The 12,878-nt window shown below is 38.9% G+C and overlaps 1 protein-coding gene across 16 annotated transcripts in view; it reads left to right on the top strand.

Annotated features, from left to right (window-relative positions):
• Nucleotides 1–12,878, top strand: part of MYCBP2 (MYC binding protein 2) — a 283,602-nt gene that overhangs the window by 121,226 nt on the left and 149,498 nt on the right. For all 16 annotated transcript variants that reach the window (XM_045054591.1, XM_045054579.1, XM_045054571.1 and 13 more), the window contains 3 exons: nucleotides 6,897–7,069; nucleotides 8,260–8,385; nucleotides 8,472–8,599. In XM_045054591.1, coding sequence (XP_044910526.1) covers nucleotides 6,897–7,069; nucleotides 8,260–8,385; nucleotides 8,472–8,599 — 427 coding nt within the window. The remainder of the gene's footprint in view (nucleotides 1–6,896; nucleotides 7,070–8,259; nucleotides 8,386–8,471; nucleotides 8,600–12,878) is intronic.

Below are 12,878 nucleotides of genomic sequence, written 5' to 3'. Positions count from 1 at the left end.
GGAGAATTCTTCTGTTTCGTCATTTTGGATAGTCCCTGGAGTGGCACAGAACTGCAGGGCACTTCCCCTGTGCTGTCTGGAGTAACTTGTGTTGGTGGGCGGGGCTGCAGTCAGACTAGATGTCTGTCCCCAGCCCACCACTGGGGCCACAGTCAGTCTGGTGTGTACCTTATCTTCCCCTCTTCCAGGGACAGGACTCACTGTGGAGTGCTGTGGCCTCTGTCTGGGCTGCTTACACACTGCCAGGTTTGTAGTGCTGCTGAGATGGGATCTGGCCAAGGGCATATTAGACGGGGTGGATCTGCAAGGTACACAGGGGCTGGAGGGGCAGGCTTAGCTTGCTTTGCAGTAGGTGGTCCCCTGCGGGAGGGGCACTGCAGCACCTGGAGGGAGGCAGGCCCCTTGGAGGGATGGATCCGCAGAAGCACAACATTGGGCGTTTGCATGGTGCAAGCCTTTATTCATTTGTTGAGAGAGAGAGAGAGAGAGAGAGAGAGAGACAGACAGACACACACACACACACACACACACACACACACACACACACACACAGTGTGAGTAGGGGAGGGGCAGAGAGAGCGGGAGACACAGACTCTGACGCAAGCTCCAGGCTCTGAGCTGTCAGCACAGAGCCCGATGTGGGGCTTGAACTCACAGGTGAGATCATGACCTGAGGCAAAGTCGGAAGCTCAACCCATTGAGCCACCCCGGAGCCCCAGTTTGACACCTTTTTAAATGCATGTATTTTTTTTTTTTAATTTTTTTTTTCAACGTTTATTTATTTTTGGGACAGAGAGAGATAGAGCATGAACGGGGGAGGGGCAGAGAGAGAGGGAGACACAGAATCGGAAACAGGCTCCAGGCTCTGAGCCATCAGCCCAGAGCCCGACGTGGGGCTCAAACTCTCGGACTGCGAGATCGTGACCTGGCTGAAGTCGGACGCTTAACCGACTGCGCCACCCAGGCGCCCCGAAATGCATGTATTTTTAAAATACAAATAAGAATATATTCATTTTAAAAGTTAGGTTTTTTGCTAAACAACAATTTCTAGGTCTTTCCAAGTCACTAAGAACTGCTTTTTTATTAAAACTGTATAGAATCCTGTAGTCTGGATATACCAAAATATACTGATCTATTTCCCTATTAATGAACAAAATTTTTAGATTATTTTTTTATGTTTCAGTATTATCTGTAATGCCCCAGTGAACACACAAACACACACATGTATATACGCACAGAGTTTTATACTCATGGGAGTGTATTGCTATGAGGTGGCTTTCAAGAAGTGGAATTGCTGAGTCAGAAGATAGTCAGAATTGTCATATATACCTGCCCTTTTCTCCCTTAATACTGTCTTTACCAACCGCATGTGCGAGTCCGTATTTTCCCATACTATCTGCATCACTATACAGTTATTATCATTTAATAATATTAAATACTAATATTAATACTGTATGCTAATACTGCACTATTATTTTCAATTTTTGCTATTTTAATTTTATTCTGTTAATATTTAAATACATACTATATGATATGAGATAGACAATGTCCTTGCTCTTAGGGAAGTCGTCTTTTTTTTTTTTTTAACAGAGATAAAGACTATACAAAATGATTATCTAATATACTTTACAGAGCTTGCTCAGCATTATTAAGGAAAAAGAGGGCGCTATGATTGAGGTTAACAGCAGTGACCTATATTCCATTCAGTGGAGATAGTATAAGTTAAGACCTTAAAATATAAAAAGAACCAGGCATTTGAAGAGTTAGGAAAAGTTTTCTGAGCAGGGAGAGCTTAGTAGACCCAAATGCTTTGGTACCAGCAAGAGCTTGGCTGTGTTTTAGGAACTTGAAAAAAGCCAGTGTGGTTAGAACATAGTGAGTGAGTGGCACAAAATGAATTCAAAGGAGTAGGCAGGGCTAGGACATGCAGGACTTTGTAGGGTAGATCAAGAAATTTGAGTTTTCTTCCAATAGGAAGTTTTTGTAGGATGTTGAGTTGGGAAGTGACACTAAGAGATTATACTTACTGTGTGGAAAATAGATGGGAAGGAGACAGGCACAGATACAGGAGGTTACTGCAGTAGTGCAAGGGAGAGAGGATGTCATGAAACTTAGGGTTGTGGTGGGGAAGATGGGAGGAGAAGGCAGTAGCACATAGTTTGGAATAGAGCCAATAGAACTTGGTTGATTTGGGGGTGGGGTTGTGGGGGGGAGTGGTGGGGGTGGGGGCAGTGGCCATTTAAGGAAAGAAAGTGTTCAAGGATGATTCCCAAAGTTCTGATTTTGGCATTTGAATAGACATTAACTGAGCCAGGAGAGGCAGAGAAAGGAACAGATTTTGTCAAGATTTCTGTTTTTGACATGTTAAGTAGGCAGTTAGAGAAGTGAGCCAGGCACAAAGGACTGGTTTGGACTGGGAATGTAAATTCCAGAATTTTTAGTTTATAGGTATATCTAAAGGGGTGTTTTTGAACGAGAGCACCTAGGCAGAGAATGTAGGTTGAGGAGAGTCCTAAACTTAAAACATTTTAAGTTAGGGGAGAGAGGAACTAGTCAGGAGACTAGAAAGAGCAGCCAGTGAACTATTAGAAAAAGCCAAAAGGGTGTGCTGACATGGAAGTGAGAAGGGGATGGATCATAAAGAGGAGCATTTAATGATGTTGAATATGCTGAGGGCTTGACTAAGTAGATGACAAAAACTTCCATTAGGTTTAGCTACTTAGAAGTTATTTACAACTTTGAGAATAATTTCATGCAAGTGTTAGATGTGCAAACTAGATTGGTATGGTTTGAAGAGTGGGGATTTCCACTTTTGGCAATTTGATGAACTAAAAAAAAATAAGTTTAAATTAAAAAAATTTTTTTATGTTTATTTATTTCTGAGACTAGAGAGAGACAGAGCATGGGTCGGGGAGGGGCAGAGAGAGAGGGAAACACAGAATCAGAAGCAGGCTTCAGGCTCTGAGCTGTCAGCACAGAGCCCGATGTGGGGCTCGAACTCACAAACCGTGTGATCATGACCCAAGCTGAAGTCAGTCGCTCAACTGACTGAGCCACCCAGGCACCCCAAGTTTAAATTTTATACATTGCTTGGCACTCAGCTAAGATATCACTAATATAGTGCCCCTCTCTTCCACCCCTACCTCAAAGAAAGAAAACCAGCATAAAAATAAAAATCATACCTCATGAGGTGACCCTTGAGAAGTAAGCAGTCAGCACTGTAAACACAGGATTTTGCTGAGGGCAACTGCTGATAAGCAGTGCTGCAGTTTGGAAAACAAACATTGTGCCAGCTACAAGGTGAGGGAGATGGGAACTGAAAATTCTGTTAAGCATCTGGCCTTAGAATGATGCTGAAGTGGGATCAAATATGTAATACCCCTCTGTCTCCAGCACAAGGCCAGTGTAAATCCTCCATGCTTTGGTACCAGCATGGTACCATAGGTTTTAATGAATTAACATTCCATCAAGTATGAGCACCAAGTCAAAGATTGCTTAACATACAAGTAATATCACTTTTTTTTTTTTCCAACGTTTTTATTTATTTTGGGGACAGAGAGAGACAGAGCATGAACGGGGGAGGGGCAGAGAGAGAGGGAGACACAGAATCGGAAACAGGCTCCAGGCTCTGAGCCGTCAGCCCAGAGCCCCACGCGGGGCTCGAACTCACGGACCGCAAGATCGTGACCTGGCTGAAGTCGGACGCTTAACCGACTGCGCCACCCAGGCGCCCCACAAGTAATATCACTTTTAATGAAATTCAGCAAGAGGCAAGCAATGAGATCTTGGAATTATCAGAAATAATATAAAGTATATATGAAATGTTTAAAAAATAAAAGATGGAATTGAACAACAAAAGAAAACTCGTAAGACTCAAGATGATGAAGCATATTTGAAAAACAACCAACCAAAACTTTTATAAATGAAGAATAGTTATTTACACAAATGCATGAGTAGATCAGATTTGATCAAATGAAAGGGAATTACACAAAATGCCACAGAGACAAGAATATAAAAAAAGTGGGAGCGCCTGGGTGATTCAGTCGGTTAAGCGTCTGACTTCAGCTCAGGTCATGATCTTGCAGTCCGTGAGTTCAAGTCCCATATTGGGCTCTGTGCTGACAGCTGGCATTCTGTCTCTCTCTCTCTCCCTCTCAAAAATAAATAAACATTAAAAAAAATTTTTTTAATAAAAAAATGTGAAAGAGATTTGAAGAATATAATGAGAAGATCTAGTACACATCCAAGAAGAAAATATTAGAAATTAGAGAAAATAAAGGAGAAAAACATTTGAAGAGATAATGCCTAATAATTTTCCAGAACCAAAAAAAGGTTTAAATTTGCAGATATCTGGGACGCCTGAGTGGCTCAGTTGGTTAAGCGTCCGACTCTTGGTTTCAGCTCAGGTCCTGATCTCACAGTTCATGAGTTAAAGCCCAGCATCTGGCTCTGTGCTGACAGCATGCAGCCTGCTTGGGATTTCTCTCTCCCTCATTGTCTCCCCCTCCCCAACTCATGCTGTCTCTGTCTCTCTCAAAATAAATAAATAAAACTTAAAAAATAAAAAAATAAATAAATTCACAGATATTAGAAATTGTGTTTCCATTATCTACAATCAAGAGAAATTGTAGTGAAATTATAGAACACTAAGACTAAGATAAAAATCTTAAAAGCAACTAGAGAAATAATCACATACACACACAAACTAATTAATAGATTAAATTAAAACTTAATAGTACAATTATATTAATGCTACTAATTATAGCAGGTACTTTCATAGAATTTGTTCTGTGCCAAGTATTATTTTTAAGTTTAAGATAAAGATTTTTTAATAATTATTTTTAATTATAGTAAAAAACAAAATTTAACCATTTCTAGTTGTACAATTCAGCAGTGTTAGGTATATTCACATTGTTCTACAGTAGATCTCCAGAATGTTTTTATCTTGCAAAACTGAAACTGTGTACCCAAAGAACGGTTCCCTATTACTCTGTCCCTCTAGCCTGTAGCAGCCACCATTCTACTTTCAGTAAATTTGACCAGTTTTGATATATAAGTGGAATCATACAGTATTTGTCTTTTTTGTGACTAGCTTATTTCTAGCATCATGTTCTCAAGATTCATTCGCATTATAGCCTGTGACAGAATTGTTTAAGGCTGGAATAACATTCCATTGTATGTTTCTACCACATTTTATTTATCCAGTATCCATCCATGGATGCTTCAGTTGCTTGCACCTTTTGGCTCTTGTGGATAATACTGCTATCATTGTGAGTGTGTAAATATCTCTTCAAGATTGTCCTTTGTATTTAGTAAATTTGGATCATCAAGCACCATTGATTGACAAAACCATCCTTAATAAATGAATATGATTGTTAGCTGTATCTGACATAAATCAGATTTTCAAAAGAACCTGGGTATTCTGTATAGGAATACCAGTTGTGGAAAAAATGAGAATTTTGTTCTTCCTTCCCATTTACTCTTGTATTAATGCTTTAGGGAAACTTATAAAATTATCCACAGCAGCATTTTTTTGTAATGGAAAAATTGAGTGGTTTTCATTTTTTTGCCATCATTAGTAGAATGGACAAATAGCTGTAATATAGTCACATGAGCTATTAATACTCTATAACAATGAGAATGAATGAGCTTGCAGTTATACACCATTGTATAAATACGTTGTAAGCATATTCTATTGTTTGAAGAAAGCAAGCCACAGAAAAACACATAGAGTGTGTATCCTGTTCATAAACAATTCAAAACATGAAACTTAAATAATACACAATTTTGATATAACATATGAAAAATCATAAACGTAAGAAGAGAATGATAAACTTTTAAACTTCAAAGTAATTGCTACCTTTGAAAGAAAAGGAAAGAAATTAAGTAGGGAGGGAGATCCAGGGCACTTAAAAGGTAGTAGTAATGTTCTTTTTACTGGTGCACATTATGGCATTATTCTTCATACCTTATCTTGAAAATATTTTGTTACTATTCTTTTGTATGTACTCTGTAGTTGATTAAAACAACTTTTCCAAAAAGAATTCATAGCAAAAAATTGGCAAAGAAATGGAGGCAGCTTTTTGAGAATTTTTTTATGGAAGAGATAAGAGAAATGAGATAATGGTGGGGGGTATTGTGGGTCCCTTATGGTTTACTGTTTATTAGTAAGGTTGAACACCTCCTTACACTTTATTTGTGTTTCATTTGTGGAAACAGCATTCCAAGTCTTTTGTCCACTTTTGATATTAGATTGATAACCTCTTTTTGTCTTGCAGGAGCTCTTATACATTGTGAATACTGTTCTTTTGTCGCATGTGTGTTTCACATATTTTCTTTCAACTTGCCCTTTGTCTTTAGACTTCATCTGTAGACTTTTCGTTGTACAAAGCTTTATATATGTGTGCACCATGTGTACTATTGCTCCTGTACTCATAAAAAAGAATCATAGCCCGTGTTACTGTTTCATTCAAATTATTCCACTTACAGTGACATAAATCATTTTATTTATATACTTAGCTCAGATAGAGAAAATAATGAGCTACATTTTATCCTCTTTAAGCTGACTGTATGTAATCCCTTTGTATCATCAATTCTACTTTAGAAAAAAATTTTTTTTTTAATTTTTTTTTTTCAACGTTTATTTATTTTTGGGACAGAGAGAGACAGAGCATGAACGGGGGAGGGGCAGAGAGAGAGGGAGACACAGAATCAGAAACAGGCTCCAGGCTCTGAGCCATCAGCCCAGAGCCTGACGCGGGGCTCGAACTCCCGGACCGCGAGATCGTGACCTGGCTGAAGTCAGACGCTTAACCGACTGCGCCACCCAGGCGCCCCTAGAAAATTTTTTTTAATGAAACTGTATGTTGAAGTGCTATAATTATTCTTTCTTGAAGGTTTCGACCAAATACCAGAGAGCTGTGGTGTTACAATGCAGTGGTTGCTGATGCCAGACTTCCCTCTGCAGCAGACATGCAGTCCAGATGTAGTATTCTAAGTCCTGAACTTGCCTTACCAACAGGATCAAGGGCTCTCACCACCCGATCTCATGCAGCTTTGCACATTCTAGGTAGGGTTGCTCTTTGATGACCAGTTAATTTTCATTCATGCAATGTGCTGAGAATTTTTTTTTTGAGAATATTTAGATTTGTATGTCATTTTTTCATGTGTGTTAAACAACAAAATACTAGGTGCAATGTAAGTTAAACCCCCTAGCTTTAAGAGGTTTGTTTATCCAACAAAGAACAATACATCAGATTTGAACCAACATAGTTTGTGTATGTCCAAGTATAAAGCATCTCTGAAGATAATTTTCCTAATAGGTTTTTTTTTAAATAATATCTTTGTTTAGGTTAAATATATTAACTTTAGAGAAACAGATAGAATATTCAAATATATAATTATAATATTTAATTTATATACATTATTTTAAATGACATCCTATAAAATACATATTCATATAATTATAAATTTTATACATATTCTTTCTTTTTTTTTTTTAATTTTTTTTTTCAACGTTTATTTATTTTTTTTGGGACAGAGAGAGACAGAGCATGAACGGGGGAGGGGCAGAGAGAGAGGGAGACACAGAATCGGAAACAGGCTCCAGGCTCTGAGCCATCAGCCCAGAGCCTGACGCGGGGCTCGAACTCACGGACCGTGAGATCGTGACCTGGCTGAAGTCGGACGCTTAACCGACTGCGCCACCCAGGCGCCCCTATTCTTTCTTTTTTTTACATAACACAGTTTCTCTTTACTTCTATTTAATTAATATGAAATACAGCATTTTTTCAGTTTATATAGATATTCTGTTGGTGGAAATTTTGTACCAATCCACATAACTACTTACTTTGTTGTTTTTTAAAAAGATCCTTAAAAAGTCTTATTTATGTTTATCTAAACCTAGCAGTTGTGAAGTCATATCCCTAAGTATAATTACTAGAGCATACATATAATTCCTTGCTTCTTTTTTCTCAAATTTCAGCTGGTAAATCATTATAAACATCCAAAACTAAAGATGCAGTTTTTTGCAAAACATTGATGTATAGAATGTGTTTAAATATGACAACTACCTAAGCAGTGGAGAATTCTTATTGGTTATAGGTGTTCTCTCATGAAACATTGTTTAAATTTTGGAATACATTTATTGAGCACACTCAGAGTTAACTATTTTAATTTATTCCCTACATCATCTCCTGTCATCAATATAATAGGAAATTTTAATTTCAAGGAGTTGAATTTTTGTTTGTTTGTTTTTAGGTTGCCTTGATACCTTAGCAGCTATGCAGGATTTAAAAATGGGTGTTGCAAGTACAGAGGAGGAGACTCAAGCAGTAATGAAGGTTTATTCCAAAGAAGATTATAGTGTAGTGAACAGGTTTGAAAGTATGTATATTTATCTTTAGGAAATATTGTTTTATAAGTGAAATATAAATATCTTAAAACATAAATTATTTATTTGTGTCCTTTAGGTCATGGAGGGGGCTGGGGTTACTCTGCGCATTCAGTAGAAGCTATACGTTTTAGTGCTGACACTGATATTTTACTTGGTGGCCTTGGTCTGTTTGGAGGTAGAGGAGAATATACTGCGAAAATTAAGGTAAGCAGTTTTTTGACACTGTTGCCCTTGTTTGAAGATGTTGGTTTTGAGTTAGCTTATTATTTCATATATATAATATATATAAAAAAGGACTTGAGGAAACATTGCTAAAATCTAATATAATAATACTAAATCATTGACTCATTAGAAAAGCAAAAGTCAAGAAGTGAGGAAATGATGGAAAATGATTTTATAATAATTTTAGGCTGAAAAAGACTATAATAGTCAATCTCAATCCTTTGTGCTGAACTTCCTAGTGGTCTAGGAACAGCAGTACCTTTTGATATGCCTCCATTTTTTGTAGCCACTTTAATAACGTGGGCACAGCTGTTTTGATTCAGGGACATTTTGATGTAGCCTTAAAAGTCATTAGGGGGTCTGGGTGGCTCAGTAGGTTAAGCATCCACCTCTTAATGTCGGCTCAGGTCATGATCTCCTGGTTTATGAGATCAAGCCCCACAATGGGCTCCATACTGACCGTGGAAACTGCTTGGGATTCTTTCTCTCCCTCTCTCTGCCCCTCCGCCCGCTCATGTGTATGCTCACTCTCTCAAATAAAGAAACTTTTTAAAAAGTTAGCATTTTTGATGCCAAATACTATGTAGACATGATCACCCTAAGAGTGGGGACCAGGAATGAAGTGAGAGATGGAATATGGGGTATGGAATTCATTAGGTAGATAACATAAAAATAATCAAAAGTCCTAAGTTTACTTTACCTGTTCATCTCAGAAAAGACCTGCAATTATTGCAAGCAAAGGATATGCTCATTCTTTGAAAATTCACTAACAGCTTGAATGTTCTACTTCTCAAATTAATCTGATTTTGCCTTTTTTCCCCCCATGTTTATTTTTTTGAGAGAGTGACAGAGTGCGAGCAGGGGAAGGAGCAGAGAGAGAGGGAGACACAGAATCTGAAGCAGGCTCCAGGCTGTGAGCTGTCAGCACAGAGCCCGACACGGGCTAGAACACACAGACTGGGAGATCATGACCTGAACCTAAATTGGCTGCTTAACCAACTGAGCCACCCAGGTGCCCCAATCTGATTTTGCCTTTAAAGTAAAACTATAGGTACTGCCTTAATTTCAATAGCAGGCTTCATTAAAAATTCTCAATTAAATGCCATCTGTTCAGGAGATAAATTCTTAGTTCTCTCAATAATATCTAAAAATTGGAATGCCTGCGTAGTTCAGTCAGTTAAGTTAAGCAGCCAACTTCGGCTCAGGTCATGATCTCACAGTTCGTGAGTTCAAGCCCCGCATCAGGCTCTGTGCTAACAGCTCAGAGCCTGGAGCCTGCTTCAGATTCTGTGTCTCCCTCTGCCCCTTCCCTGCTCATACTCTTGTCTTTCTCTGTCTCAAAAAACGAGTAAACGTTAAAAAAAATTGTTTTAATATCTAAAAATTATATTGTTAAAACTCCCTTAAAATGATGGTTTTTGAGGACACTTCCCATAGAGACCCACCCAGAGCTGACAGACTTAAAAACATTTGCTTATTTCTGGCTATGATTGTACTACATGTGGTAAAGAAACACAGGTAATATAGAGATTAAGGAAGTAAGAATTAGAAGTCCCTAGGGATAGGGATGGAGTAATGATTAAGGATACCTAGGGCATGCATAGATAGATAGATAGATAGATAGATACACACATACATACATACATTCATACATATATACAAAGGAAGGGGAGAGGGAGGGGAGGGGAAGAAGGAAGGGAGGAAGAAGGGGAGGAAGGACAGTAGTTATAGTTTTTGGCTTATTTCAGAGCAACTTCTTTGAAAGGGTTATTTTAAGATGTCTTGATTCAAAGTTAAGATTGAGAAGCAAACTCCGTGAATTACATAATGCTAGTTGGCACTGTCTAGTAAGTTTATCAAGAAGATATTTTTTTTCTGGCCCTGAAAAGTTTTTTGTTTTGTTTTGATGATATTGAACACCATACTGACCCCTGTCTCCAGTAGTTGTGGTACAGAAGTATATAGGCCTTCCATAATCCTGTCTTTATAGTGGATGTAATTTTTTTTTCTAAGTCTCAAATCCTCCCTTATTCCTCCAGTACACTGGATGTGAACTTGCCTTTGTAATTCAGTTATTAGTAAACTAAGGTTTTCCAACGGAAGTCTTTTTTTATTCCTCCACTCACCTCTCCAAGGTATACATTTTTTTTTCTAGCAGTAAGCCTCTTTATTTTTTTGTTTTGTTTTGTTTTGTTTTCATATCTCTGGTTGTTTCTTCTGTCTTTTTTGTAGGTTTGTCCTCTTCTACCTGGACACTAAATGTTGGATTTCTTCTAAGCCCAGCCCTAGGGCCCTATTTCTACACTTTATATTTTCTCCTAGACATTCTCTTCTAAGCCTGAAGTTTAAATAGCTGTCAGCATACCATGATGTCCAAATTTAGATCTCCAGCTCAGACTTCTTCTTTGACCCATTTCCATGTAAGTGCTTTAAAGGCATGACAGTTGTTAGTCTTTATATCTCAACTGAATTCATGCTCTTTCCCCAGGACCTGGCTTTCTTCCAGTAGTCCCTTTCTTAAATAGTACCATCCACAATATGCTTGTTACCCTAAGTCAGAAACCTAGACATCTTTCTTGTTGGATCCTCCTTTACCTCCTTCCTGCTGCTAGAAGAGTCTTCCACCACTAACTACTCTGGGCAAAGGTACTTGTCTTGGACTAGCCACCTAGCTGGACTCTGTACATATTCTTACTGACATGCTTTGTGTTTCCATTCTTTCTCTTCCCTTTCCTTCTTGAATCCACTCTAATCACGTTTTTGCCCCACCCACTCCACCAAAACTGCTCTTGTCAAGGATGTGAGTGGCTTCTGATTGCTAAAGCCAGTGGTCAATTCTCCTCACTCCTCATCTTCCTTAACCAGTGGACATAATTTAATCCAATTAAACCCTTCTTTAAAATACTGTCTTCACTTGGCTCCTAAGGGCCCACACTTGATTTTTGTCCCATCTCACTGACTGTTCTTCTGAGTCCCAGCCTGGTTACTCACCATCTTCCTGACCTCTGAGTGTTGGAGTGCCAGAACTCAGTCTTGGACACTTTTTACAGTCTGTTCATCCCTAAAATGATCCAGGCTTATGGCGTTTTAAGTATTTTTCCTCTGATTACTTTCAATTTATTAACCTCCAAAGTCATAGATACAGCTCCTACTTCACATCTCCAGTTGGATAGCTAATAGGCGTTTCGGATATAACATATTCAACACTAGGCTTGTGGTGATCTCTCTAATAAACTTGTTGTTCTGATGTTTTCCCCATCCCAATTAACTGACTTAGGATAGAGCTAACTTTATTCCTCTACCTGCTGGGGCCAGAAATCTTGGAATCATCCTTGCCTTCTCTCTTTCACACCCCACATCTCCTCCGGCAGCAAACACTGTTGGCTGAACTTTGAAAATAAAGCCAGGATTTAACCACTTCTAAAAACTGTTCCTAATATCAAATCAGTCCAAACCATAGCCATTCTCACCTAGATTATTACAGTAGCCTCCCAACTTGTATCCTGCTTCTGTCCTTGCTCCCTTTATTCTGTTCTCAGTACAGCAGAGATTTTCTTAAAATGTCCACCAGAGTATGCTACTCCTTCTGTTGGGATTCCTGCAGTGTCTTCTAGGATTAGATTAAAAGCTACAGGCCTTAGGAGGGCCCACAAAGCACCATAGAACTGCCTGCCATTATCACTCTGACCTTATATTATACTAGCTGTCTCACTCTAATCCAGCCACAGTGGCCTGCTGTTGTTCCTCAGACGTGCCAGGCATAGTGAAACCTCAGGACTTTTACACTGACTACTTCTGCTGACTGCAACTCTTTAGTACCTCCGTGGATCACTTCCTCATTATATTCAGGTCTTGATTCTCTGGTGAGCCTATTTAAAACAATCCTCTCCCGGGGCGCCTGGGTGGCTCAGTTGGTTAAGTGCCCGACTTCAGCTCAGGTCACGATCTCGCAGTCTGCGAGTTCGAGCCCCGCGTCGGGCTCTGGGCTGATGGCTCAGAGCCTGGAGCTTGCTTCCGATTCTGTGTCTCCCTCTCTCTCTGCCCCTCCCCCGTTCATGCTGTGTCTCTCTCTGTCTCAAAAATAAATAAATGTTAAAAAAAATTTTTTTAAACAATCCTCTCCCTTACCACAAATTTAACTTCCAATTACCCCATTTTTTTATTTGCATTGTTCTCACCTGTGTGGCCTTGGCCGTTCCTAGGACACTACACAGTATGTGTTGAGAAATATTTGTTGAACATAAGGGGGAAATCATTAAGG

This window comes from Felis catus, chromosome A1, assembly GCF_018350175.1.
Source record: "Felis catus isolate Fca126 chromosome A1, F.catus_Fca126_mat1.0, whole genome shotgun sequence".
In the NCBI taxonomy this organism is placed as follows: domain Eukaryota; kingdom Metazoa; phylum Chordata; class Mammalia; order Carnivora; family Felidae; genus Felis; species Felis catus.
This window is presented reverse-complemented; position numbering and strand designations above follow the sequence as displayed.